This window comes from Pollicipes pollicipes, unplaced genomic scaffold, assembly GCF_011947565.3.
Source record: "Pollicipes pollicipes isolate AB1234 unplaced genomic scaffold, Ppol_2.1 Scaffold_2555;HRSCAF=2994_pilon_pilon_pilon, whole genome shotgun sequence".
NCBI classification, from domain to species: Eukaryota; Metazoa; Arthropoda; class Thecostraca; order Pollicipedomorpha; family Pollicipedidae; genus Pollicipes; species Pollicipes pollicipes.
This window is the reverse complement of record NW_023596136.1, coordinates 29,557,771-29,582,925: the sequence shown is the minus strand read 5'-3', so window position 1 is coordinate 29,582,925 and position 25,155 is coordinate 29,557,771. Positions and strand designations below refer to the sequence as shown.

Below are 25,155 nucleotides of genomic sequence, written 5' to 3'. Positions count from 1 at the left end.
GCACGCTGCAAACCACGAGTCACAACAAAACAATGCAACATTCGACTGAAAGCGGTCGTCAGGACATCAGCATGAAGCGGACTGAGTTGTAGAGCCACGTCGCGCCTCCACGACTTCTCATGCGCACGTCCGCAGTGCAAACGCCCCGTGCCTCCGACAGCCAGTCCGCACCGTCCGAGATCAACCCGATCGGTGAAAGCCGCAAGCATCCAGCCAAGAGACAGTGCAACACCTACTGAATTGTCCGCCAGATGTCAGGTGCGTCGCTAGAGGTTGTCAATCTCGCGTGGAATAGCCTCGAAAGAGTTGGACGGCTGCGACCGAAGTTAGGGTTAGGCGAAAAATCCTGATTGATAACTAGGGATTGGGTTTCAAAATGCACTATATGTGATAGTGATATATATATATATATATATATATATATATATATATATATATATATATATATATATATATAGTAGAACACTCGCATGAAGGGTTTAGTCTACGGTGAGAAATAACCCACGCATGAGTTAGGTTCAACATAGAGCTTCAAGTATCGACGGGAAAGCTAGTTTGTTCAAAGCCCATGGCGTAACTTGTGTGTACAGTACACCCGGAGGGGTACTTCTCTGGTTGTATGCTTTTCTGCGCTTCGCGCTTTATCTTCCTCTAGAGTCGACAAAACGAGAGAGGTCTGTTCGCCAATCATAATAATCGTACCTCTGGTTGTCCTGCCAGTACACCTAATCCCACTTCTGTTTGTTCCCAACATTTGGCCCATTCGGTGGCAACCCGGTTGTCAAAACATGACGTGGGATTCCCTAAGCATCAATGGGTTCCCACAATATGCGTGTGTACCGCTATCATTGCAAGTTTTTGTACACAGATTGCGAAGCATCATGAGCGTATGAAACATTCGACCATGCGACCTTGAAGACAGAACGGAAAATAAACAGCGTGCACCAGCATACCTCAATGGAATACCTAAAAGCTTACAAAATATGCACATTATAACCACTTCTTTCATAGCTATGAAAAGCGGACCTTTCGCCGATCATTATGATTTACGTCACAATCTGTACTGAGGACCAGCAACTAGAAGAGCAGTCTCAAGTGACTACACTACGAACTCCCATAGACCATCAGACCAACCAACAACGCTTTCCGTGCAACACCGGCGCATCAGCGGTCGCGGCGGCCACCGAAGCCGACCGGAGCGCCTCTGGCGGAGGCGAGCAGAAGCGAGCGGACGCACCTTGAACGCCGGGTTCTCGTAGCTAGGGCCGTTCTTGCGCGCCGGCGTGATGGGCGCCTTGGCGTGGCTGGACTTCCTGGCCAGCATGACGGCGGCGATCAGGCAGAGCAGGATGGCCACGGCCGCGATGACGGCTGCCGCCACCATGCCGCTGAAGTAGTTGGTGCCGGCCAGCTGGCCAGCCCCGGCCTCTGAGGGCCGGACACGCGTCAGGCGGCGGGCGGATCGAGCCGGGCGGCGTCACATCGTCGCCGGGGTCCTGCCGACGGCGCGGCAGCGCACCTATCGCCGCGCCCGCCGGTCGTGTGTGCGCGCACTGCTCTCATGAGTCAGATAACGCAGCGACATGGCGCTTTTGCTGGTGTTCCATTTGGTTTTTCTTACGAGAAACCGACGAGGCATTTCAGCGGTGTACGAAGCGCACATTCTGCGTGGTAGCCGACACGGCATGCTGACGTGAGTTTGAAATCCCGCCTCACCGCTTTCGCTGCCGCGGACCTGCTCCGCCTTGCCCAGCTCTCCGGCCTTGGTCACGAACTCCTGCACCTCGGAGACGCGCTTCTTGCCGTTCTTTAGGTATGCCTCCAGCCACACCTGGTACCTGAGTGGGGGGCGCACGCCACCCGTCAGGAGCGCATCATCGGTGTGAGGGAGGGAGGGGAGACACGGGACAAACGTCGCTGCCAAGATCTGTCATACAGTCCACGCGAACTCAGCGCAGTCCGAGGGACGTGTTTGAGGTGCGGGATGCGCAAGGCCAGAACTCAGCGAACTATGTCACGCCATTGTGCGGCATACAACGGACATGCTAAGTGATGTCACCAGCCGTGCTGGACAGCACCGCCAGTGGGATGTATTCTGAGCGCCTTGCTGGACAGCACCGCCGATGGACACTTACTTGCTGCTCGGCTTGAGGCCTTTGAGCAGGAGCGTCGGCTGGTCGGATGTCTTGGCCAGCTTGAAGGTGTGCTTCTCCTCACGTTCCTTCTCGTAGATGTAGACGATGCGGTAGACATTGACGTACTTATACTGCGGCTGCGGTATACCCGACCAGCGTACCCGCACCGAGTTGGCACTGGGCTCGTTTAGCAGCAGGGTCACGTTGAAGTCGTACAGGTCTGACGGCAGACAGCAGCCCAGATAACCAGCAGGTTCGGCCGCTCAGGTCACACCACTCCCAGACGGGGCTCTTGGGGACGCGTGTGGCTGCTTGCACGCAGAAACGGTAATGCACTTTTGCAGAAACCCCAATTCGTAGGTTTTAAATTGGCGGATGTGAAAACGGCACGCGAATGAGCACGAAGTGCGCGTTTTTTTTCTTGAATGGTGGACGCAGGGATTTACAACGCCAGAGTAGTGGGATTGGCATGGTTCTCTTTTTGTGTAGTGCTCCTGGCGCACCAAGCGTACTATTTGTATCTGTGCGTAATAAATACCAATGGATGGCTTGCGCGACGCTGGACGAGCGGGACACTAACACCGGTGGGGGTTGTTTATTGTTACCAAGCGAAGAATGTCAGAACTAGGTTGGTGGAGTCGCCAGACGAGATGCCAATAAATCTGATCAGTAAAGTGTAATTTGGGGGGCATCCTCCCAAGATAATTTACAAGACGAAGCCTACTAATGCATAAGTAGGTGTAAACTAGTTTAAAACCCACCTCGTTTGATAGTGGCATACTTATTATGCCAATGCCAGAAATGCTTTTGGACGGCATTGATGGATATGAAAGCTCTAATATCGAAGATGGGTATTGAGAAAATGAACAGGGCACTTAAGTTTTATCTTTGATAATTTTTCGTAAGCTGTCAGGTGTACTTGCGAGGAGCACTGTGCACATTAAGAAGACGGTAGGTATAAATAGCTTTACTCCTCACAGACTTGTAGCCAAAATATCAATGTATCTATCCATTCTCCTGGTTATTTTACAACGAATATGGCTGTTTCTAACTCTAACTCTGTTTCTTTCTAATCTTGATACAGATTTCATGAATTTGTCATTTCCTTTCACGACTATGCCTTCAGTCATTTCAATTAGTTTACTTTAAATATTTATATGATCCAGGATGTCTCGCCTTACGCGCCAACATAAGCCGCCGTCCAGCCAATAGCTGCGCTCCTATGGTTTGGACAGCTCTGGAATCCGTCAGTTAACCGAACCCGCTGTCTTTGCCTACAACGTGCCGTTTGCTTCACGTCTGCGTCTCCTCTGGCTGCTGAGAGCTGACATTGACCTTAAAAGAGACGCAAGGCGTACCGGCCCAAGGCGTGAGCACGAGGGCGAGTAAGCTCATCTGTAGACCACGAGGCACATGTCAACGATACGGTTATCCGTTTCCTCCTCTTCAGAATTCGGTGGTCTCGTGTCGCTGCGAGGCAGGTTCATTGAGAGCTGGACCCAATTTCAATCAATGCTCTAAGTTTTTTTGCAACTTGAAAATGCTATCATTCCTGTGTTAATCGAAATGGGGAGAGAATCTCAGTAACGTTGGTATACCTCTGGCAGACTGCCCGATCCAATAGTGCCCATGGAAGAACTGCGCTTATCGTTACTGAAAACAATGAATGTACCTGCAGTCAATGGTTGCAAGCACGTTGGCTTCCAGACAACGGAACGGCAGGGCCGGCCCGCCCGCCCACCTTGAGAATGATCTCACGGTTTAAGTAACTGTCGCTCGGCCTGTGGTCTCGCTCGTATTGAGGGCAATACGGCGCTAAACACGATTTGAGACCGCCAGCCGTTCAGTCACGTGCGTTAGGTCTCATGCCACTTGCGGTCACAACTTTGCTAGACTGGCAGTTTCTTTCATCACTAAACAGGCAACGAACCACTAAACAAGAAAACATGCTGGCGACACACGTCCTTTGCTAGGGCAGATCTTCACAAAAAACAAAACAGAAGCGCATACAGACAGCGCCGACAGGGCGTGTTCTGCTAGAGGCGGACTCACCGACGACGGGCGGCGTGCGGATCCGCAGGGGCCGCTCCGACACCATCTCGGTGTTCTGGTTCTGGAAGGGCATCAGCACGATGTCCACCTCGTAGCCCGTGTCCGGCTTCAGCTCGGTCAGCTCGTATGTGGTCAGCTCGCGGTGGATGAACGGCGTCATGGTCCACACCTGGGGAGCAGGAGGCTGCCGGTGACGCCGCCGCCAGGAGGGCCACAGCGGACGAACGCAGCGGCGCCGGCGTCAGCTGGCCACTGGTCACAGTCGGCTGGCTCCGACACAACCGTTGGTTGCGCGAACAGAGGCAGCTGCAGTGGAGCACAGAGAATGGCTACCAGCACCCCTGGCCGCTCGGCAAGGACAAAAGCCTCGTCGGCCCTGCTGGCTGACCGCCAGAGAGCGACAACATCAGCAGGCGCATAACCGCAATTTTACTTATTTTTTGGCGTATGGGAATGTTCTTTGCTTGTCCCCTATACATGTTGACCAGGAAAGTACTTAGGTATAGTTAACTATTTATATAAGTAGATGTGCCATAGATTTCAGTACTGAGTATTTTTACACGACCAAAAATGGTAAAAACGGTAACAAGCCGAGTTAATTACAGCTGTAAATATAGCTGATCAGAAAGTAAAACCCAGTTAAAGCCAAGTACCATGAAGATGTAAGCTATCTGAATAGATAACATTCCTTAAATGTTTGGAAGCCACAAATCCGTTCTTATTGCCGATGTGAGCATTGTCTGTAAGCCACCAAACACGAGCCACCTTGTCTGATGTACGCATTTTTTGATAAGATGTTGAGGGATCCGTCGCCTTTGCTGAGCTTTCTACCGATAGTCAGCTTTTGTATAATTAGGCGAAGTGTTGGCTTTAGTGCTCAGGGCGTAAAAACGATTTCTTCATTATTCAAATGGTGCACTTACATCCCAAGCCAGAGCCCAAAAAGCCCAAGTAAGGCACCTAAACTGGAGGGGGTTCGGGTCCGGGGACTCAGCACTCCCCGGCCGCTCCCCTTCGCGTCCCCGCCGCCGGCTGCTCACCTGTGCGTCGACGTCGACGTCGCGGTACCGCAGCTGGATGCCGTCGATGAAGCGGAGCTCGTCCTCGGTGAGGCGACGCCAGCCGATCCTGGCCCAGGTGGTGTTGATCTCCGAGGCCACCAGGCCCGCGTCCAGCGCCACCTTGGGCGGCAGCGTCGTGCCCGCTGCAGCAGACGCCGGTGTCACATGCCGTGCAGCCCCCTCATCTTCACACAGCAGGCTTGGAATTCATATGAGTACTGCGTGGCAAAATCTACCACATGTACGCAGTCCCAAAAACTGACTTCGCCTGCCAGGCATAGATGGCACACACACAGACACAACATAGACCTTGAACATACAATTTGTAGCGATTGCAGACCCCAGAGCCCTGCGCAGTGCCGCAGAAAGGAGGTGACCTGCTCCTCCCTGCCCTCGCGGCGGACGTCTGTGCAGATGCTGTGCGGTCTGCCCAGCATCGATCCGCTAGTGCCGGCAGAGGGCACGCGGACAGCACGCTGACAGCGGGACAGGGCGTCTCGCCGACCCTTCGCCAGCCTCGCCCGGCGCCTGTCCTCGCCCTCAGGTCAGGCGCCGCCGCGCTGACTGCGCGGCAGGGCGTCTCGCCGACCCCTCGCCAGCCCCGCTCGGCGCCCGTCCTTGCCCTCAGATCAGGCGCCGCCACCGGCGCGGCCAGCTCCACTCACGCGTGGCCATGGGCGGCGTGCTGAACTGGCGGACGCTGCTCTGCAGGCTGGAGATGGCCTGCTCGAACAGCACCCGCGCGCGCAGCAGGTAGTCGGTGCCGGCGCTCAGGTCCCCCAGCTTCCAGCTGTAGCTGAGCTCGTCCATCCGGCCGGAGGGCGACTCGAACACCCGACGGTCCCAGGACGATAGGTCATCGCTGTCTCTGCTGGGCCAGGGGAGGCAGGTCATCCCGCGAGCTCGCAGTCCGAGACGGAATTGCATGTTGCCGAGCGAGGTCAGACCGGGGTCCGACTTGTAGTGGAAGGCAGGCTTCGGAGCCAGCGCCGGCTCATGGCTATAGTCCGTCACCAAACTCTAGCGACGGCTCATATCCGGTTATCTATCAATAGCTGGCATACGAGCATCACATCAACTAACCCACAGCAAGCAGTCGTCCCAAGCATTTGCACACCAAAATCGCGAATGCTGGGAAGCAAAGACAGCGTCACCCACTCGGCGTTGGCGGTGTAGAGCACTTCCGTTTTTCCCGAGAGGCCGACCAGCTGGCGGGGTATGCTGAAGTTGACCTGCACAGACCGGGAGTCGACCACCTGCAGCTCCAGGTCCTCCAGCGGCAGGCCTGTGACCGCCGGCGCAGGGTGAGAGCGGAGCAGACGAGACGCGCTCACCGCACCGGTGCTGACAGCGAGGGCAAGACCTCACTCAAGAGACGTGAAATGCCATTGTGATGACAGTGAGCTGCGGCATGGACTGCCACGTCGGGCCAGGAAATACCAGCAGGTCGCAAGTCGCCACTCACCAGGCGGGAGTTCCGTAGAGTCAGGGCCGACGGGGATGTACGGCGTGGATGACTCTGCAAAGGTCAGTGGTTCAGACGGTGGCTCAGTGGTCAGTGGCTCAGACACTGTGAGTCAGCACACGCCGCATGGAGCGCGGTACAGTGTTGATCGGCGATCGATTGGGCGAGCGTCGTACTTCAATCTCCTACTGTGAACCAAAGCACTCGACAATCGGCAAATAAAATCTCAGCATTTGGTGGATGTGTTGCCAGAACTGAATGCACATATCAATCCCAGGCATCTGTCTTAGAGCTTGTGCAAACATTATTAACCCGCCGAGGTACTCGGTACGTTTCGACCTTTCAACGAAGAAAGTAGAAAAAATTCGCCACAAGCTCTGCTGTCTTGCGGTGCTAAGTAAATGTGTTTTAAACAGGAATAGTGGCGGTAGACGTCTGCCTACTATCGTGAGTCCCATGCGTAAAATATTGGTATGTATGCAGCTCTTTCAAAACTTCCCTCTTATTTTCTTTATCCAAAGGACAACACTTAACGAATTCCATAGCAAATGCAATATCCGACGTCCAAGCAGTTCGTCCAGACGTTCCCACCCGCATAAAAATACACAAATGCATCAAACACTGGGCACAAACAGCTTAACGGGTCGATGTGATCGTATTTAAGATCCATCTGGATCATAGCCCGTAGCAAGAGGACTGACTGAGCTAATAAGCAGCTATGGTAAGCTGCCAGCTACAAGGCGGCCCTCCTTCCACCTTCCCATTAACAACGCCACATGAAAAGCCGGTCCCACGCAGTGGCGTAGCCAAGGGGATGGGATTTGGGAGTCAAGCACCGTCTCCTTGGGATTGGCGGCCACATGGGACTGGAAGCTCCTGCTCTTTAAGACAGTGCAAGACACGCGTAGGCCTTCACACATAACAAGAACCCTCGAGCTATCATAATAGGATCCCGAACATAAAAGGCCCCTCAAATCTGAAGCCTTGAGAAGCAAAGAGGCCCCTGCCTGGAAAGGCCCTAATCACCCGATTTCCTGGGCGAAATCCTGGCCACGCCACTGGTCCCACGCACCGTCCACCTTGCATCTGCGTATGTTTTTCATAAGCAAACATACCTTGCTGTACATGTTTCCTTGCATACACGGATTTTTTTCTGGGCGTAAACTTCCGTAGTACCCTGTGATATGATGCCCTCCATTCTTCCCATCCTTCGATATCAGTGGCCGTTGTCTCCAAGTGTGCATCATATGTACACCCCACCACCATAACTACCATATTGGTGAAGCACTGCCAGCGCCAGCGCAAACTCATCCGCCATAAGATGTCGTGCAGGGCGTTAGTGCGCATGCGCGTCGCCGAGGTCGTTTCGTGCGGGCCCACTGACCTGCCATCGGGTCTGGGGGTGGGGAGGGTGCAGAGGAGGTCGGGAACTGCGACAGCCAGGCATCCCCCGCCTCCTGCGGCGCGGCGGTCACCGCCGGACCGTCCGGCTCGTCCAGCGCCGGACCGTCCGGACCGTCCGGCGCGCGCGCCGTGCCATCTGCCATGAGGAGCACCCGCCGGCCGTCGGAGAGCACCTGGAGGCGAGGCGGCGGACGGTCCCGGCTGGTGTCAGGCGCCGCCTCTCCCGCTCCGGTGCCGCTCAGAAGCCCCTGCTGGTGGCCGCTGAGCTGTGCCTCCTCCAGGCTCAGCTGGCCGTCAGCCGCTGTCGGCGGCGCGGTGGAAGTCGGCGGCAGAGGATGACGCAAGCCGTCGCTGTCTGCGTGTCTTGTGCCATCCAAGGAGAAAGTGTCGGGATCATCCGCACCTGACTTGCCTATCTCAAAAGACAGGTCGTCTTCAAAAAGGCCTTCTCTGGCTTCCGAGCTTGTCTCCAATGGTGCAACGGTGAACGTCTCATATCCGAGGATCGGTTGGTCTTCATCCGTGTTACCATGTCTGGCCTCTGGGGACTGATCGCTGGCAGCTGTGTCGACCCCCGCCGGTGCTCCGAGCCCAGGCGGCTCGGTCGAGTCGCGAGCGTGCGGCGGCGTCTCCGCGACACCCCAGTCCAGCTCATCAGCCGGCTGCTGGCCGGTCGTCGCCCCGTCGGGTCCCACGGCGCCGATGTGCTCGTCGAGAGGCCACGATTCATCGGCATGGTAGGGAAACAGGGTGGTGTCGGGGCCCGCGTGCGTCTCCAGGTCAAGGACAGTCACGTTAGGTCGCGCATGCGCATTAGCTCCGTCTGAAAGGAACGACAGGGCGGTGAAGGTGAGACGTTAGCACTGCTCGCATGCGAGACCGATCGCTTCGCCACGCCGCCGGTGGATGAGCATCATCTGCGCTGGCAGCACGCAAAGCCACTCGGCAACGGCACGTGCACTGTTGAACCACGCAAGGTACAACGCAGTGGGCCCTTGGGGCTAATCAGGCATTAACGAATGTGCGGGCATGCAGTGACCAGAACTGCATTAGCAATGAGACTCGGTCAATATCAAACGGTCGGCAGCGAAGCCAGTGATGCAAAGGGTGCATGGCGGCACTCCCGTGCTCAAGGAAAGAAAACGACGACAGAGTCGGTCGAAAGCGCAACGAAACGTCTCGACCCGTCCGGCATGCTCTCCATCCCACGTGCCATCACGACCGCGGCCAGCGGTGCGTCGACCGGAGCCTTACCTGGGTCGGCGCACTGCCAGAACTGGCAGCAGCCGTTGGGGCCGGGTAACAGGAGCGCCTGCTCCGGCGGGCAGGGCAGCGAGGCCGGCGGCTGCTCCGGCACCGGCGGACAGTCCGGCTGGCAGGTGACGTTGCCGAACTCGCAGAAGCAGCGCCGCTCGCAGCCGGTCAGGCTCTGCGGGATCTCGTGCTGGTTGCGGAACGTCTGCCCCTCAAACTGGCAGCTGCCGTCGTCCTTGCAGGTGACCTCGGGACAGCAGTTGGGCGGCGTCGGCTCCTCGGACAGCTTCATGTCCCACTCGAGGCAGTCGGGGTTGATCAGAGACAGGCCGTAGCGATGCGGGCAGCGGATGCGGGCGCACATGACGCCCGTCTCCGCACACATGCAGAACTGACGACAGCCGTCGTGGAACTCGTCGCCCGGCTGGTACTCGACGCCTTTGTGCACGCAGGCGCCGTCGACCAGGGGCGGCCCGGTGGGGAAGCCGTCAGAGGGCGGCGCCTCGGTCACGCCCACCGTCTCCTCGAGACCGTCTGAAACACGGACGGCGCCGGTCAGCCGCCGCGGCCGCTGAGGCAGCGCCGCTGCCCCCGCACGCTGTAGCGGACGCTCCGCTGGCACGCAGCAGTGGCTGGACATACAGAGCAGAGCGTAACGCCCGCACCATGCGGTGCCAGCAGTACAGGAGTTCACGTGAGTGCGATGCAAACCAGCAACGGACGGTCACAAAATAGATCGGTACTCGTCAGCTAGGAGGCAACGTGCCGTCGCCGTTCAGGAAACGCATGTCTGGACATGTTATAAATCATCAACATTCAAAGTTGTGCCTTTAAAACCAAGTAGCTCCTATTGAGACCATATGCAAACAAAAGAGAACACAAACAAAACATGTTAGCTTGCCAAAGGTTAAAAATCAAGCATTAAAGACCGAAGGAACTCTTAGTAATGACAGCGGCGCAACAAACGTTAGAGGAACGGAAATGTCGATTAAACCGATTAGAGAACGAAGAACGTTTCAACTTCACTTCACATCATCTATGCGAAAGGGACGAAACCTGGACCTAACATCTCTATGTACACCACTGGTCGTATGCATGTACACTTGTGCCATGTTCAGCGGGCCAGAACCGCCCTGCACCTCCCATGTCAGTGTACACCAGTCAGCTGTTTTGTCTGTCACCCCCTATGACTGCCTTCCGCTATGCCGCCTGTGTGTATCCGGCCGGCTGCCAACAGCTAATATGCCCAGACCAATGTCAATGGACCAAATTGGGGACCAATGTCAGTGGTCATTGCTATCCCTATGGGCTACATCCGAAACCGTGGCCGCACGCACAGTTCTAAGGAATGCGCGGTCTTTACAGGAGATACTCCCAGGGATTTCGAACGAGAGGACATAGCAAACCTTGGATTGAATAAGGATTGCGGACGAAGTTACACCACTTTAGGAAGTGATTGGGTAAGTTATTTAGCGTCGGGTTCAGTGGGGACATCACGGCAGCAGAGTCCGTGTTAGCAGAAGCGCCACTGAGCGTTATGCCCGTCGCAAGTTCGCTGCGGCGAGCTCCGCCAGCGCGTGCTGTTACAGACTGTCACCGCGTCAGCCAGCTCGTTAGTCCAGCCCGCTCTGCCGGCTCCTCCACCCGGCGGGGGTTAGCTCCCGGCGCCGCCGCCGCCGCTCCAGTGTTAGCTCCAGCCGCCGGCAGGGCTGGGCCGTTAGCTCGGCGGGGCTCGGCCGCCCGTTACCTTGGCGGCCGAGCGTCGGAGAGACGGTGACGCCCCCCTCCAGCGGCCGCACGTCGGCCGCCACGGGCACCGAGGCGTTCACCGTCATGACGCGCAGCAGCGTCGGCACCTTCTCGGCGGCCACAATGCCGACGAACGGCTGCAGTCCGCCGGGCCGCGGCGCCTCGGTCGGCGCCTCCGAGCTGGTGGCCGCCGGCGCGGCCGACGGCACGCCCGTGATCAGGCCCGTGATGCGACGCGTGGTGGGTATCGTGCGCGCAGTACCGGTCGTGCTGCTGGTCGTGCTGGGTGCCGTGTTGGACGCCGTGGTGGTAGACTGTGCAGCCAGCTCTTCGGCCGCTGACGCTCCTGGCGACTCAGTGGTAACGCCGGCCTCCAGTGCCTCTGGATCGGTGACAGCTGTGCTAGCGGTGTCGCCTGGTGTCCGTGCGGTAGATGTCGCTACTAGCGCGCTCCCGTCCTCGCCTCCTGCCGACTCAGACCCTTCATCGACGAAGGCCTGGTCGGGAATCGCGGCTATGACCACAACAGTCGGTGCAACAGTGGAGGTGTACTCGTAATCTGCAGTTGACGGGGCCTGAACGGTCACATCTTCCTGCATCTGGGATTCGGCAACGACGGCCGATTTACGGGTCTCCACCAGCTCGGCAGACACCCTGCCAACAGCAGCCTTGGCAGCCTCGTCTGGGACGGAGGTCGGCGCCACGGTAGACTCTTCCAGTGGCGACGATGGTGGACTCCATTGTGGCCAAGGTGGTCGGGGCGTCCTCGGAGGACACTGTCGGGACGGGAGGGCCCGTGGTCGTGTCGCCTTCGGCGGTGGTTGTGACCGGTGGCTCCGTGGTGACATCGCCTCCGGAGCTGGCGTCCTGGACGTCTGACATCGCCGTGGTAAGGTCACCCGCGGACGTGGCAGGCAGCTCCGTGGTGACACCGGCCTCAGAGCCGCCAGGCAGCTCCTCGACACCCGTGCTCTCCGTCATGGCAGACCAGATGGCGTCATTAAGCGCCTGTAGCTCTTCAGAGTCCAGCAGCTCACCCGGCCCAGTGAAGTTGATCTCGATGACGTTCGGGTCCTCGGTGGTGGTGGTGCCGGCGCCCGGCGGCGGGCTCGGCTCCTCGGTACTGGTGGCCGGCTCGGCGGTGGCGGCCTCTGTGTCCGGCGCGCTGCCGGCCGCCGCTGTGGGCGGTCGGGACGGAACCTGGGAGACCAGCGTGCTGAGGAAGGTGGACGTCTCTGGAGGTTGTGTGGTGCCCTCGCCCGCGGCGGCGGAGAGCGTGCTGGCGAAGGTAGACGTCTCCGGAGGTTGTGTGGTGTCCTCGCCCGCGGCGGCTGGAGGCAGGCCAGCGGTGGGCCAGGTTGGGCAGCGCTGCACCCAGCAGCAGGGGTCCTTCTCGTCGCGCACCATGATGCAGTTCGGTCCGTCGTTGGATGACATGCTGGGTGGCCGACAGCGCGGCAGGCAGGCCGCCTGGCCGGCGCCGAAACACACGCACCGCTCCAGGCAGCCCTTGAAGAACACCGCGCCCACTGCGTGCGTATAGTTCTCGTGGACGCAGCCGTCGCCCGCAGGCGGCACTGCAACACGAAACAGGCATGCAGAGACGAACACGCGCAGATGCGGCGCATTCGTACACCGCCCGCGGCAGCCGAGTCGCCGCTCACGGGCGCGCAGACAGGCGACCTCGCTCACCTGGGCATGCCTCAGGGTGGACGAGCCAGGCCGCAGCAGAACACATGCTGCCGATTCTACGAGTTGACATGCAGGCAGAATGACTGATGTTAGGATTAGGAATGGCTGTCGGGGGCGCCGTCACCGACTGACAGCGCGCTCGCGTTTGCACCGAGGTGGAGAGCGAGAGAGAGAAAATCTGAAGTTACCGGCAGAGGACATTGCGACCTCTGGCAGAACTAGGTCAAGTCAGTTTTCAGATACTACACGCGACATTGCATGCGGAGGACAACGTGCGACAGAACTGTAGTGCCGGTGCCGATAGTCCAAAACATTAGTGCCAAGAACGTGAAAAGTGAAGGCACCAAGCCACTGAAAAAGAGCTGGTGAAAGTGGCTGGTGGAAGAGCTTCGGAAGAGCGAGTATGTTTTCAGGTGTTGTGCCGCACACAACGAATGCCCGACATGCTTCCAGGCTGTCCTGGGTCCATGGAACACAAGGCTTTTAAATCACGACAGGTTTAGAAAATGTCAACACCAGCTCAGCAAGCGTCAGAAACCAGGCCGAATCAGGCCGCGCGCCTACGTTGTTACCCATGACATTCACATGACCTTCACTAGGATTACGTCCCGGTGATGTGAGATGCAGGTGCCGCGGTACCGACGGCAGGCATACATTGAGTGTCAATTGCACCGAGACAGCGTCTTGGCTAGCACCGTGACTGCCGGCACCAGGAACTGCTGAACTGCGTGAACCGCACTAAAAACAGCACCCTTTACGTTGCAAGATCCGGACTATTCCGGCAAACACTAACCAGTTCAGGGATACGAGTTTGAGGAAGGGGTAAGGAGCGGGGTAACCAGCGAAGCCATCACGCATTGATACGGCACCGAGCCGTACCCCACCCGAAAGCCCGAAGTCGGCCTGTGCGGAGGCTCAGACGGGCTCTCGGCCACGGGGGCGATGAAGCCAGCTCAAGACTGACGGCTGCAGCCTCGAGATGCGAGGAGGCTCCGCCAGAACGCGGACTTCGGCGTTGGATATGTGTCATGAGGTGAACGGTTCCAGTGACGGTCTCAGCCTTTCCAGCGGCTATCAACCGGTACCCGAGCTATTCTGCTGTGACTATTGTGTACTTTGCAAAGAATTTACGGGCGGGCGCATACCGCACGGACGCCTACCGCACCTATCAAACCAAGTGATCATTGTTAACGCGGCCACGCGCCTGGACCTGCGGCGCCGCTGAAGGTCGGCTGAGGCGCCGGGCGTCGCGTCAGCACGCCTGTGGCCACAATCGCCGGACGAGACGTGCGGTGAGTCACAGTCGCCGTGCCGTTAATCCTGTGCCGTTAATGTTGTGGGGCTCCAGCGGCCACATGCCGGACGGGGGCGATGCGAGTGGAGCACTCGCCATCACCGGCCAGCGCCATTAGCCGAGAACAGGGTGCCGTTAGGGGTCAGGTTAGCCGCCAGGTGGGGCTGGCGGCGACTTTACCGCAGGAGGCTTCGTCACTCTCGTCGTCACAGTCGTACAGGAAGTCGCAGCGCTGCGCGAGCGGTATGCATGACCCGTCGCGACAGCGGAAGCCGGGATCATAGGCGCCGCACCGGCCTGACAGGCGGGAAAGTGCTGACGGACACCCACAGACAGCGCAGAAGGAGCCGCCCACGCACGACAGCTGACGGACGCCGAGAAACAGCGCAGAAGGAGCCACCCACAGCTCACACATGACAGCTGACGGACACCGACAGATCGCGCAGAAGGAGCCGTTCACAGCTCACACACGACAGCTAACGGACACCGACAGACCGCGCAGAGGGAGCCGCTCACACACGACAACTGACGGACACCGACAGACCGCTCAGAATTAGCCGCCCACAGCTCACACATGACAGCTGACGGACACTGACAGACCGCGCAGAAGGAGCTGCCCACAGCTCACACATGACAGCTGACGGACAGCGACAGACCGCGCAGAGGGAGCCGCTCACAGCTCACATATGATAGCTGATGAACAGCGACAGACCGCGCAGAGGGAGCCGCTCACACAAGACAACTGACGGACACCGACAGACCGCGCAGAAGGAGCCACTCACAGCTCACACACGACAGCTAACGGACACCGACAGACCGCGCAGAAGGAGCCGCTCACAGCTCACACACGACAGCTAACGGACACCGACAGACCACTCAGAAAGAACCCCCCACACACGGCAGCTGACGGGCAGGCGGTACGAGCGAGGGCAGGAGCCGATGTGACGTGGAAGCCCGCAGGGATCTCATGGGATAGCTCAGTAAGATGTCGCGTTACTCAACCTGGCTATGTGCGAACCATGAAAAATGGCATCGTTGAAGAAAAGACAAAGCGAGGATATAAAAGCTGGTATTAGTACAAATACAAGGATAGCAGCTGAGCTGAGATATTAAACAAGTTGGCGAAAGTTGGGTTTTAATTTCAACACGACCTAGCCGGGGATAATCCTGAAAACTGGAAAAACCGTAGTTGTGGTCATAAAGGCAGAGTTTTTTTCATAACAACACATGAAGGAAAAAACAAGCACAAACCGGGTTGGTGGAGTGAGATGGTCATTCCACTGCACACGGTTTCCTAATTGACCCATCCACAGGCTCTGACTGTGTGCGCGGCATTTTCCGCCAGGGGGCGGTGGTGCCAGCGGTGTGCCGGAGCGCCTACCTTCTGTGGTGGTGGCCGGCGGCTCGGTGGCGTCCGCAGGGACCACGTCGGCGCCGCGCACCAGCGGGCTCGTCTCGCCGGCGTACGTGACGCGCACGTCAGCGGCGCGCGGCCGCTGTAGCCCCTCCACGGTCATCACGAGCGTGTCGAGCGTCTCCACCGAGACGGCGTCCACCTCGATGCTGCGAGCTTGCCACGGGCCGCCGTCGTAGCGCCACTCCACCAGCAGCGGCTGCGTCTGCGCCGACAGGAAGCTGTCCAGCACGCTGTCGGTGATCAGCAGCTTCAGCTGGGTGCTGGTCGCGTCCACAGGCACCAGCTCAGCCACGCGCAGCGCCGGCGGGCCGACCTCCAGCCGGCCGGCGCCCAGTCGGCTCGAAACAGTCACCACCGCCGGCTCCGTGGTCGTCTCCGGCGCCGTCTCAGTGGTGGTCTCAGGCGCCGTCTCAGTGGTGGTCTCGGGCGCCGTCTCAGTGGTAGTCTCGGGAGCAGTCTCGGTGGTGGTCTCGGGCGCTGGCTCCGTGGCGGTGGTGCACACGGTGATGTTGCAGCACGAGTCGGCCGGGTCGGGTCGGCTCGTGCACGTGGCACCCTCTGGCGGCGTCTGTAACGCGCACCTGTCGAGACCGAGCGGTTTGGTGAGTGAGGCGGCAGGGACCCCAACACTGTCTATGGCTCTCAGCACTGACACCGCTGCAGCACGCAACAGCCGCAACATGTGGCAAAGCAAATGCATCCGACGGCGTAATAGCCCCCAAAACGTTCATGGAAATCGCTGGCCAGCATCACTGGAAACACGATATATGCGACGACAGGAATACTGTTACTATTTGAGGCGGCTTCGTTATCTGATCGCCAGTCTGCCGACAGCCGTTCCTCCTAGCTGCCGTCGCCTGCGGCCTCGCCGCCGGCAGTACCTGGGCACGCAGGCCACCTCGCCGGCGCCGAGACAGCGACACCGGCCCTCACAGCCTTGCTCGAAGGTGCTGTTGACGGCGTACTCGCGACCCTCGAACACGCAGCCGGCCGGCTCCGGTGAGCTCTCTCCTGCCGGGCAGAGGTGCGCCAGTCAGCACACGGCGAAGAGCCGGTCCCCAGGCAGAGCATCACTGGCGAGAGCTCATCAGCTGGAGTTCGGAGTGCTTCTTTGATTAGACTGCCAGTCTCACGGGCCTGGTCACGGACAGCTGAATGGACTTAACGGGTGGAGCCACATGCGGCGAATGCCAGTGGGTGGAAGGTTGTTAGTTACATCGGTGCTGCACTCTGCTTAAGGCTATGCTTTCGGTGTTACTTCAATGCACGCATTGCTGAAACTTTTTCCCTGCCGTTTTATTGGTGGCACGGCTCTGTCCGTTGCAACGAGGCTCCGTTCGTTGCGAAGCCCGTCAAAGGGCCATCGGGTGCGAGAGTGCTGCTAGTGACACTGGGACGGCAGCAGTGTACAGTGTACGCGTGTGATTTGTTGGTGGACGCAGGTGAAGGGTGCGGCGGAGATATAGTGCGGTATCAGCGTTCTTGAACCGGCTTATGAATCATGCGTATTATACCGCTATCAGTGTTCTTGACCTGGCTTATAAATTTACGGGAAAAAGCTCAGCGCTCGATGTTCATGCACTCTGCACGAGTTGGAAAGGTCACTGGCACCCTGCGGTCAGCTAGGGCCTGAGCCGACTGGATCAGCTGGCCTCCATGGGCTCCGACACCAGCTTTTAAGAGATAAGACGTCTGAAAACGGCGCGGTGGTCGTATGAGCAGATATCTGAAGCATAACATAAATCACCGGCCTGTCGGATTTGAAAGGTGAAGATGCTGTTAAAAGGCAAGGAAAGGGGCACCATAGCCGCGAGTAGACATCATCTCTCCCATAGCGACGCGGGAAGCAGAACAGCGCCTCCCCTCCTGAGCTGTCCTCCCCGCCCCAGCACGAGCAGCAGCCCCACCCACCGTCCGGTCGCTCGCAGAGCATGGTCTGGCAGCAGGGGTCGTCAGGGTCCGGCACCAGGCGGCACCCAGCGTCGGGCGCAGTGTCGTCACTGGCGCGCCGGGAGCAGCGTGCCTGCAACACCGGCAACCGTCAGTCGTGCCACTCCGGACCGGCGTCCGGGCGCCACCAACGCGCCGGGCAGCGGCGGCGCGCACCGCGCTGGGGGCAGCTGGCCGGGGCGGGGCTGAGGGAGCAGCAGGTGCCGCTGGTCGGAGCCCGCTTCCTCAGCGGGCTCCGGCGCCGTCCATGAGGCGAACCGGCCCCGCCAGGCGCGTGACATTCCGCCGGGACATAGTGTGGTGCCGCCGGCGACGTGACCTCAGTCAGCGAGCACGCCGACGGCCGCTCCTCCGCCGAGTCATTCACCTTGACTCTGTGACTCGTTGACTATGTGACTCAGCCCCGCTGCGGATCGTGGGAGCCGTAAAATCGGCACCGGTCACGCTATAGTCCTGCTTGATATGCAAAAGACCGACTCTACTGCAGCTGCAGTCAAAACTGATGATGGGTAGATGTTCCAGTAAACGATGCATGTTCCCAGATGCTGCATGAGTCTTTCGTTAAAGATGTTTCCAAATGGCATCAGGCTGTACGAACTGGCGAACTGAATCCCAAAGACCACCATTGTCAAGAGATAAGAGTATTGCTTCTAGTCAGAGTCAACAGCCGTCTCAGTCAACGGAAGCGACAGCATCGAGGCGGTAGCAGCGCCTTCTCAGACATGCACAACATCGCAATCCTGCTCGACTCCCTTACACGCCGTTTCATCTCAAATCATCGCGACTGGGGCATGCTCTGCGGCCATGAGCAGGCTCCCCCGGTCACCCCAGGGGAATACCTGGCCGAGCACTCTCACAAACCCCTAAGGAAGTGTCCCTGTGTGGAGAGGGGCTAGCAAAAAGCGCGCTGCTGCGTCTGGACGCCTACAGTGCGCGTCATGAGCGTCAGCCGTGGCGGACTGGCCTCCTCACCTGGCACTCAATCTTCTCCTCGCTGTTGCACATGCACTTGAACTCGCAGCCGTCGAAGAACTCGTCTCCTGGCTGGTAGGTGGCGTTGCCGTACGTGCAGCCTGTCACGTTGGCCAGTACACGGGGTGACGTTACTCCTGTAACGACAGATGGCCACTTCAGCAGCGAACAGGTGACGTCACTCCCGTAACGGCAGCGAACGGGTAACGTCACTCATGAAACGGCAGACGGCCACGTCAGTAGGGAACGAGCTGATATCCCCCTGAAACAGCTGACGGCCACATCAGTAGCGAACGGGGTGACGTCACTCCTGAAACGGCAGACGGCCACGTCAGAAGGGAACGGGGTGACATCCCCCTGAAACAGCTGACGGCCACGTCGGCAGCGAGGCAGCCGCTCTGGCCGTAGTCTCCTGACAGACGATGCGTCGGACTCTCACCAGGTTTGCAGGCCTTGTCACCGTCGACAGACGTCTCGTCGAAGCCCGGCGGACAGACGCACATGGCTTGGGTCCTGGCCTCGGCATTCTCACCCTCCTTCTTTACTCGCTCACAGACGTAATTCTCGTCGCACATGATGGCGCTGCATGGGTCGCTGCCCTCCTCCTCTGAAACACGGCCAGGCCGCTAGGTCATCATGGTGCCCAGCACGTCACCGAGACATCACGTCTTCCAGCAGAACACTGGGTCACCATACTCCCTCCAGGTTACTGCGCTGTCACATCCGGAGTTCGACCGCAGCATCGTCCGTCTTATTAGTATGGAGTATCATTCGTGTGCTTGTGACTTATATTACACTCTTGGGAAAAGGAAATTAACATCCGCCCCGTCGTCAGCTGCCTAAGGCCCCGAACTTGTTCAAAGGGACGGTGCAAGGCAAAGTCACGCCGTCAGCAGGTGACGCAGTGACGCCGAAGCGTTCCAGGAAGCCACGTTTGACGGCTGTAAAGCCTGCGCCCGCAATAGCGACGCCGCCCGTTCACCTTGCAGAGTGCAGTGTGGTCTACAAGCACGACGTGTGGTCAACGTCAAGCTGTGAACATGCAGATCGAAGTGATAGGACAACGTGGAGCCTTCGGCTAAAGCTCGGACGGAATTCAACACCGTCTGCTTTCAGGGACGCTGCTCACTGAACTGGGTGAACGTCGCGACACTAGCCCAGTGTCCTTCCTACGGCCATGTGCAGTTTAGGCCGGCAGATAGGGGAGGAAAATGATTCCGTAGAGCAGTAACGTTGACAGCATCACCACCGTCAGATTGTAATGCTGATGCTGATGCTGATGCCGACGGCTGCGATTGTGATGCATCAACCACAATCATCATCAGAGTCTTTCACCTAGTTCATAGAGGCATTAGCTAGCAGAGGCTCAGAAAACGAACAGATTGCTTCGTTTTTATCGGCTATGAAACCGTGGTAATATCGCCTCACTTTAAATCACGTGACCAACACCAGCAAACTGATACATAGCAGTATGATTCAAGCATGTGGTATATTCATTATAATAGGTGTCCGACCATTTACCCCATAACATTTGCGAATGACTATGCTTGACGTCGTGTACCATTGCTCTCTTTTCAAGGAATTGCAAAGGGATCTATATGCGTACTTAACGATAATGGTTTCATTCCATTCGAGACTCGAAATATCAATATAATACGAATGAAGAGCATAACCATCGTCAGATATGACGCAGTTTCTCTGTTTAGTTATAAGGTAGGTCCGCAATTTTTGTACATGAAAGCGAAGGAAAATAATCATACGAGCTGATGTTCCATTTATGATATACAGCCCTGTTTTATGCTACTGAACACACACGATCTAATTGGCAGCAACCACATCTCGTGCCGTAACTCGGGGGCTTAACAGCTTTTTATTTCGCCTGCAGACAATGAATGGATGTCATGACGTGCTGCTTACCTGAGGCGGTCGTGTGCATTGATACCCGCCAGTTCACAATTATCACTACCCTTGGTCTGTTAGTATCATTTAAATTCTTTTAATTCTGAATACATATTTTACCCAAGTTCTAGTTCAGATTTTGTTCAACTTTGAATCAAGATGCTACCGAATTTTGAATTCAGATCCTTCTTAGTTTTGAATTAAGGTCTAACTGAATTTTGGCTTAAGACTTCATTCAAGTTTGAACTCAAATTTAAATGAATTTTTAATTTAAAACTTGATGTGCCATCCCCAGTAGCGCCACCTGCGCCGCTCACAGCAGCACCCATGCCGTCCCCGGCAGCTGTCGTACCGTCCTCGGTCTCGTCGGTGGGCGGCGCGCTGGCGCTGGCGCAGGCGGCGATCACGCAGCACTCGTCCATGCGCTTCTCGAAGCAGAGCGGGTCGTCGCTGAAGGCGCCGTGTCGGAAGAGCGGCCGCTGGCAGCGCGGTACGCAGCGCGCGCGGCCACGCAGCTCGCAGAAGCACGTCTGCTCGCAGCCGTGGTAGAACCGGCCGCCCACCGGGTATGTGTCGTTGCCGTCCACGCAGCCGTCTGGGGATCGGTCACGAGCAACGGTCAGGCCCTAGGTCACACGCCAAGGTGGGGTGTTCTACAGGATCAGAGCTACACCTTTCTGGATGCGGTGTGCTCCTCGCACATTTCGTCCACGGTCATCACATCACCAGCTAAGTGGAACAAAATTAGACTGCTTCTGTAGCTGCTTGGTCAGACACCCGAGGCCAGTGACATGGCTCATGCCAAACACAGCACTCCGACATGAACAGTTAGAGACCAGGACGGCGACTTGGTCCGCCCTGGTGCGACGAACGCGCCCGCCGCGGCCACCGGCCACCGACCGCCGGCTCCTCACCGTCCGTGGTGAAGCGGATCGTCTCGGAAGCGTCACCCAGCGTGCCCAGCTCCTGGCTGTCGTAGATGGAGACGCGCGCCTCGTACTCGGTGTCGGGCCGCAGCTGGTCGATGCGCAGCAGCGGCACGCTCTGTCCCGGCTGCGGCGCCAGCTCCTGACGGCGCCACTCCTCGGCGCCCAGCTGGCGGTACTGCGCCACGTAGCCATGCACGTAGTCGGCCGGCTTGAAGTCGTCCCAGGCCAGCGTCACAGAGTTGTACGACTTGGTCGTGACGATCAGAGTCGGCTTGGGCTGCTCGCCGGCCGTCAGAGCGCCTGGCGGCGCGACCGCAGACTCGCCGCTGTCGCTAGCGCCGACTGTGGTGCTAGGGATCGCCGTGGTGGTGGGGCTGTCTGTGGTGCTGGGGCTGGCTGTGGTGCTGGGGCTGTCTGTGGTGCTGGGGCTGGCTGTGGTGGTGGGTATCGCTGTGGTGCTGGGGCCGGCTGTGGTGTTGGGGCTGGCCGTGGTGCTGGAGCTGGGAGTGGTGCTGGCGTCGGTTGTCGTGGTGGGGCTGGCTGTGGTAATGGGGCTGGCTGCCGTGCTGGTGGATGGTGATGTTGCAGTCCTCTCCGTTGGGCTGATGGAGTCCAGCAAGTCCTCGACGATTTGCCCTTGAAAAGAAACGGCAGTCGGTACATGAGCTGTCCACTTACAGACACGCACCAAATTACGGAGCATGAGCCCAAAAATGTGCCCAGTCGGATGTCAGTCAGAATGGAAATTTACATTTACCTGCATAAAACCTTCGCGTGTCTAGACTTAACCAGCGTGCATACGTCCATCAACAGAATCGCACAACGAGCTAACTGGAGGCCATAATGTCATACCAGTGAACATGCTAGGCGTCAGTGAAGTCATACAGCACATTGCATTTCAGATATTGGTCAACAGTTATTCTCGAATCTGAGGATAAACCCTGATGGAAGATAATTCTAACACTGAAAAGTTATCTTTTGGCGGTTCACCCTCCACCCGAGCCAGACCGTCCCCGACAACGGCGGCTCTGCCAGCTCGTGCAGCCGAGCGCGGTCCGGCCACCACCGCGGCGCCGCTGGCTCGCTATCACCGACCTCCGGTGCTGCTGACGGCGCACACCAGCTGGACGCAGCACTCGGGGTCGTCGATGTCGGGCCGCTCCGAGCAGGCCTTGTCGGTGACCGTGCCGCGCGTGAACGAGCACCGGGGCCGGCACGAGGGCTGGTTCGGACCGCCACACACGCACGTCGACTGGCAGCCCATGTGGTACGTCTCGCCGATGGCGAACGAGCTCGTGTTGGTCACGCACCCGGCTGTAGGACACCGGGTCAGGGTCTCAGGGGGGCCGGGTATGGGGCCGCAGGGTACACGTCGCCACTGACGAGGACACGCCAGGGTGGCCGGGCTGGGGCAGCAGTGGACACCTCACCACTGACGAGGACACGCTGGGGTGGCCGGGGTGGATCCACATGGGGACGACCCGCCACTGACGGTGACGCCGTTTGCTGCTGCCAGTGAACATGCGCGGCAATGCATGCTATCTCGCATCAAAGAAACATCGCAAGAGCAGGTGCACCTGAACTGTCAGCCACCATCTTTTCTGGCATATTCTGTTAATGACAAAGTGCGCTAGGTTAGGGCATTTTGCCAGCGTCATTCGTGAGCCATGTAGCTGAGTCGGGAGCCATTGGCAGCAGAACACTCACGTCTCGTGTCGACGCTCAGCGTCTTCTCGCCATCAGCGCCCTTCCACGTGAACGCGTACGTGGTGCCGGGCTGCAGATCGGTGACCGTCTTCACCCGCCGCCCAGCCTTCACTCGCACGGTCCGGGGTGGCCGGCCGTCGGCGCTGTACGTCAGCTCGCCGCCAACAGACGGCAGCTGCAGCGTGGTGGAGTTGTGCGTGATGTCAAGAGGCAGCATGTCCAGCGTCTTGGCGAAGGCTGTGGTTGGTTTGCCGGTGGTAGTAGCTGACGTCGTGGGAGCGGATGTTGTCGTTTCACTGGTAGTGGTCTCAGCCGCCGGCTCCTCTGAAATGGCAAATGTGGGCGGTTGGCGAGTTAACAACAGACATGCTTAAGTCCTCCTGATATTATTTTGCGCAGACAACCTATGCTTTTACTCTAAACAGACATGGCGTCGTCCGAAAATTAACAGAGCAAACCAGAGCTGCTCCTGCAGTGCGGTGGTGACAAGGCCTCAGACTCATGAGGTACCGGTTCGCGTGCACAATACGATGAACCGAGCGACATTGTGGTGAACTGCGGTTAGCCAAATCAGTGCCAAAATTGGCATGCAGCCTTTGCATTACCACACGAAGGGGAACAGAAAGGAAAACGTATGAGGAACATGTAGACTCATGCGTGTTAACCATGACCGGACCAAACAGCTACTATTCCTTGAGGCGAATGGAGTGAAAAGGGCGCCGGTCTGACGGATCTAGTAGAGCGTCTCGCCCGGTTCCACGGCTACCCTGGTCACCTCCGGATGACCAGAGAAGAACTCCCTACATTCAGACAATGACGTTGCTCAGGACTGTCACACAAGTACGGCCAATTCAGTAATGGTCGTATACGCACAATAACATGAGGCGATGCCATCCATGTTGGCAATTTCAGCTATCAAAATGATATTTGAATTTAAACGAACCATTCCTTCAGCTAACGTTCCACAAACAAAGTATCACCAAGAGCTTACGTCGAGAAAAAAAGGAGTTCAGAAAATGTGATATCTGGCTCTCCTGCGTGCAATACCATGAGCCACACCACAGGTTTGAAATGTACAAAGAGGAATGTAACATGACCATGGTCTCTCGCGTAAACATATCTGAAAGATGTTCGTACGCTAGCACCGTAATATTCCCAGTTTGATCGTTAAACGACAGGCTCACAGACGACTCGACCGAGCCGTGGCGAGATTTGAGCCGACGTAAGACGGCTTGGTGTGCGGACCGTGTCTAAACTTTCCACGTAGTCCTCATCATGGGATTAAATTTTGTACCAGCGTGCTGACCAGAAAACAGTGAGGAATTTAACCCGGGTAATGCGGCCGGACCGCATGACTATCGGTGACAAAGGTGCTTCTGGAGGAGCTTGAAGTCACCGTGACTGTCCCTCGCCGTTTGCGTGTCTAGTATTTCATTCACCTGTCCGCTCGTTTTAATAAGTTGAGGTTCAAGTTGATCTGGACTCCAGATTCTGGATCCATGCAAACATTTAACGATGGCATTGGCTGCGATAGCTACTTTGCTACGATATGGTTGTAATGAAGACACTATTTATTTTCTAGCTCTGAATATTTACTCTTCCTTGTGGAACCTTTTTTGGCGCCCAGTTTCCAGCATTATGGCATGGAGCGATCGCACTATGTTATTCCATCACCGAGCATTCCGTAGCAAACGTGCACTTGCGGCACCGATAAGTGCCGGTACATATAACAAGGTCATGACAGGGTATGCAAATATAGAGTTACTACGAGATTAAGAAATATTAAGTGTATGCCGATGAGCACAGTTTAGGAGCTCTGGCTGGTGAGGCGCCGAGCCGATGTCACTTGACACCGGCCTGATTAGTTCATAGGGGCATCAGAGGACGCGCACCGTCCACCACTACGCTTTGAAACGAAAATCGATCGCCGCAGCAGTGGAAAATAGATGCAAAAGCCTTACGTCTAGCACCTTTTATTGTGAATATAGAACTAGTCCGAACATTCATCTGCCAATATCCGGGCTCATTAACTCGAACGTTGCTGAGATATTCAGATATTCACATTCTCCTTAAGATATAAGAGAAATTACTCAAAGAATCAAGCAGGTTGTTTTGTTTGTTTACTGACATGCTTGATGAACGCAATAATGACGAATTTCGGCGTATGCGATGGAA

The 25,155-nt window shown here is 57.4% G+C and overlaps 1 protein-coding gene across 1 annotated transcript in view; it reads right to left on the bottom strand.

The window, feature by feature from the left end:
* LOC119100022 (putative epidermal cell surface receptor) overlaps nucleotides 1-25,155 on the bottom strand; it is a 53,952-nt gene that overhangs the window by 2,880 nt on the left and 25,917 nt on the right. Inside the window, exons 6-24 of the mRNA XM_037223141.1 lie at nucleotides 22,981-23,304; nucleotides 22,369-22,587; nucleotides 21,259-21,909; nucleotides 20,697-20,939; nucleotides 18,885-19,052; nucleotides 18,446-18,582; nucleotides 17,435-17,546; nucleotides 16,405-16,534; nucleotides 15,488-16,104; nucleotides 14,287-14,403; nucleotides 9,372-9,905; nucleotides 6,714-6,767; nucleotides 6,407-6,533; nucleotides 5,914-6,116; nucleotides 5,228-5,391; nucleotides 4,188-4,356; nucleotides 2,136-2,355; nucleotides 1,717-1,838; nucleotides 1,238-1,428 (exon numbers count right to left, since the gene is read on the bottom strand). Of these exons, the coding sequence (XP_037079036.1) occupies nucleotides 1,238-1,428; nucleotides 1,717-1,838; nucleotides 2,136-2,355; nucleotides 4,188-4,356; nucleotides 5,228-5,391; nucleotides 5,914-6,116; nucleotides 6,407-6,533; nucleotides 6,714-6,767; nucleotides 9,372-9,905; nucleotides 14,287-14,403; nucleotides 15,488-16,104; nucleotides 16,405-16,534; nucleotides 17,435-17,546; nucleotides 18,446-18,582; nucleotides 18,885-19,052; nucleotides 20,697-20,939; nucleotides 21,259-21,909; nucleotides 22,369-22,587; nucleotides 22,981-23,304 (4,502 nt within the window). The remainder of the gene's footprint in view (nucleotides 1-1,237; nucleotides 1,429-1,716; nucleotides 1,839-2,135; nucleotides 2,356-4,187; nucleotides 4,357-5,227; nucleotides 5,392-5,913; nucleotides 6,117-6,406; nucleotides 6,534-6,713; nucleotides 6,768-9,371; nucleotides 9,906-14,286; nucleotides 14,404-15,487; nucleotides 16,105-16,404; nucleotides 16,535-17,434; nucleotides 17,547-18,445; nucleotides 18,583-18,884; nucleotides 19,053-20,696; nucleotides 20,940-21,258; nucleotides 21,910-22,368; nucleotides 22,588-22,980; nucleotides 23,305-25,155) is intronic.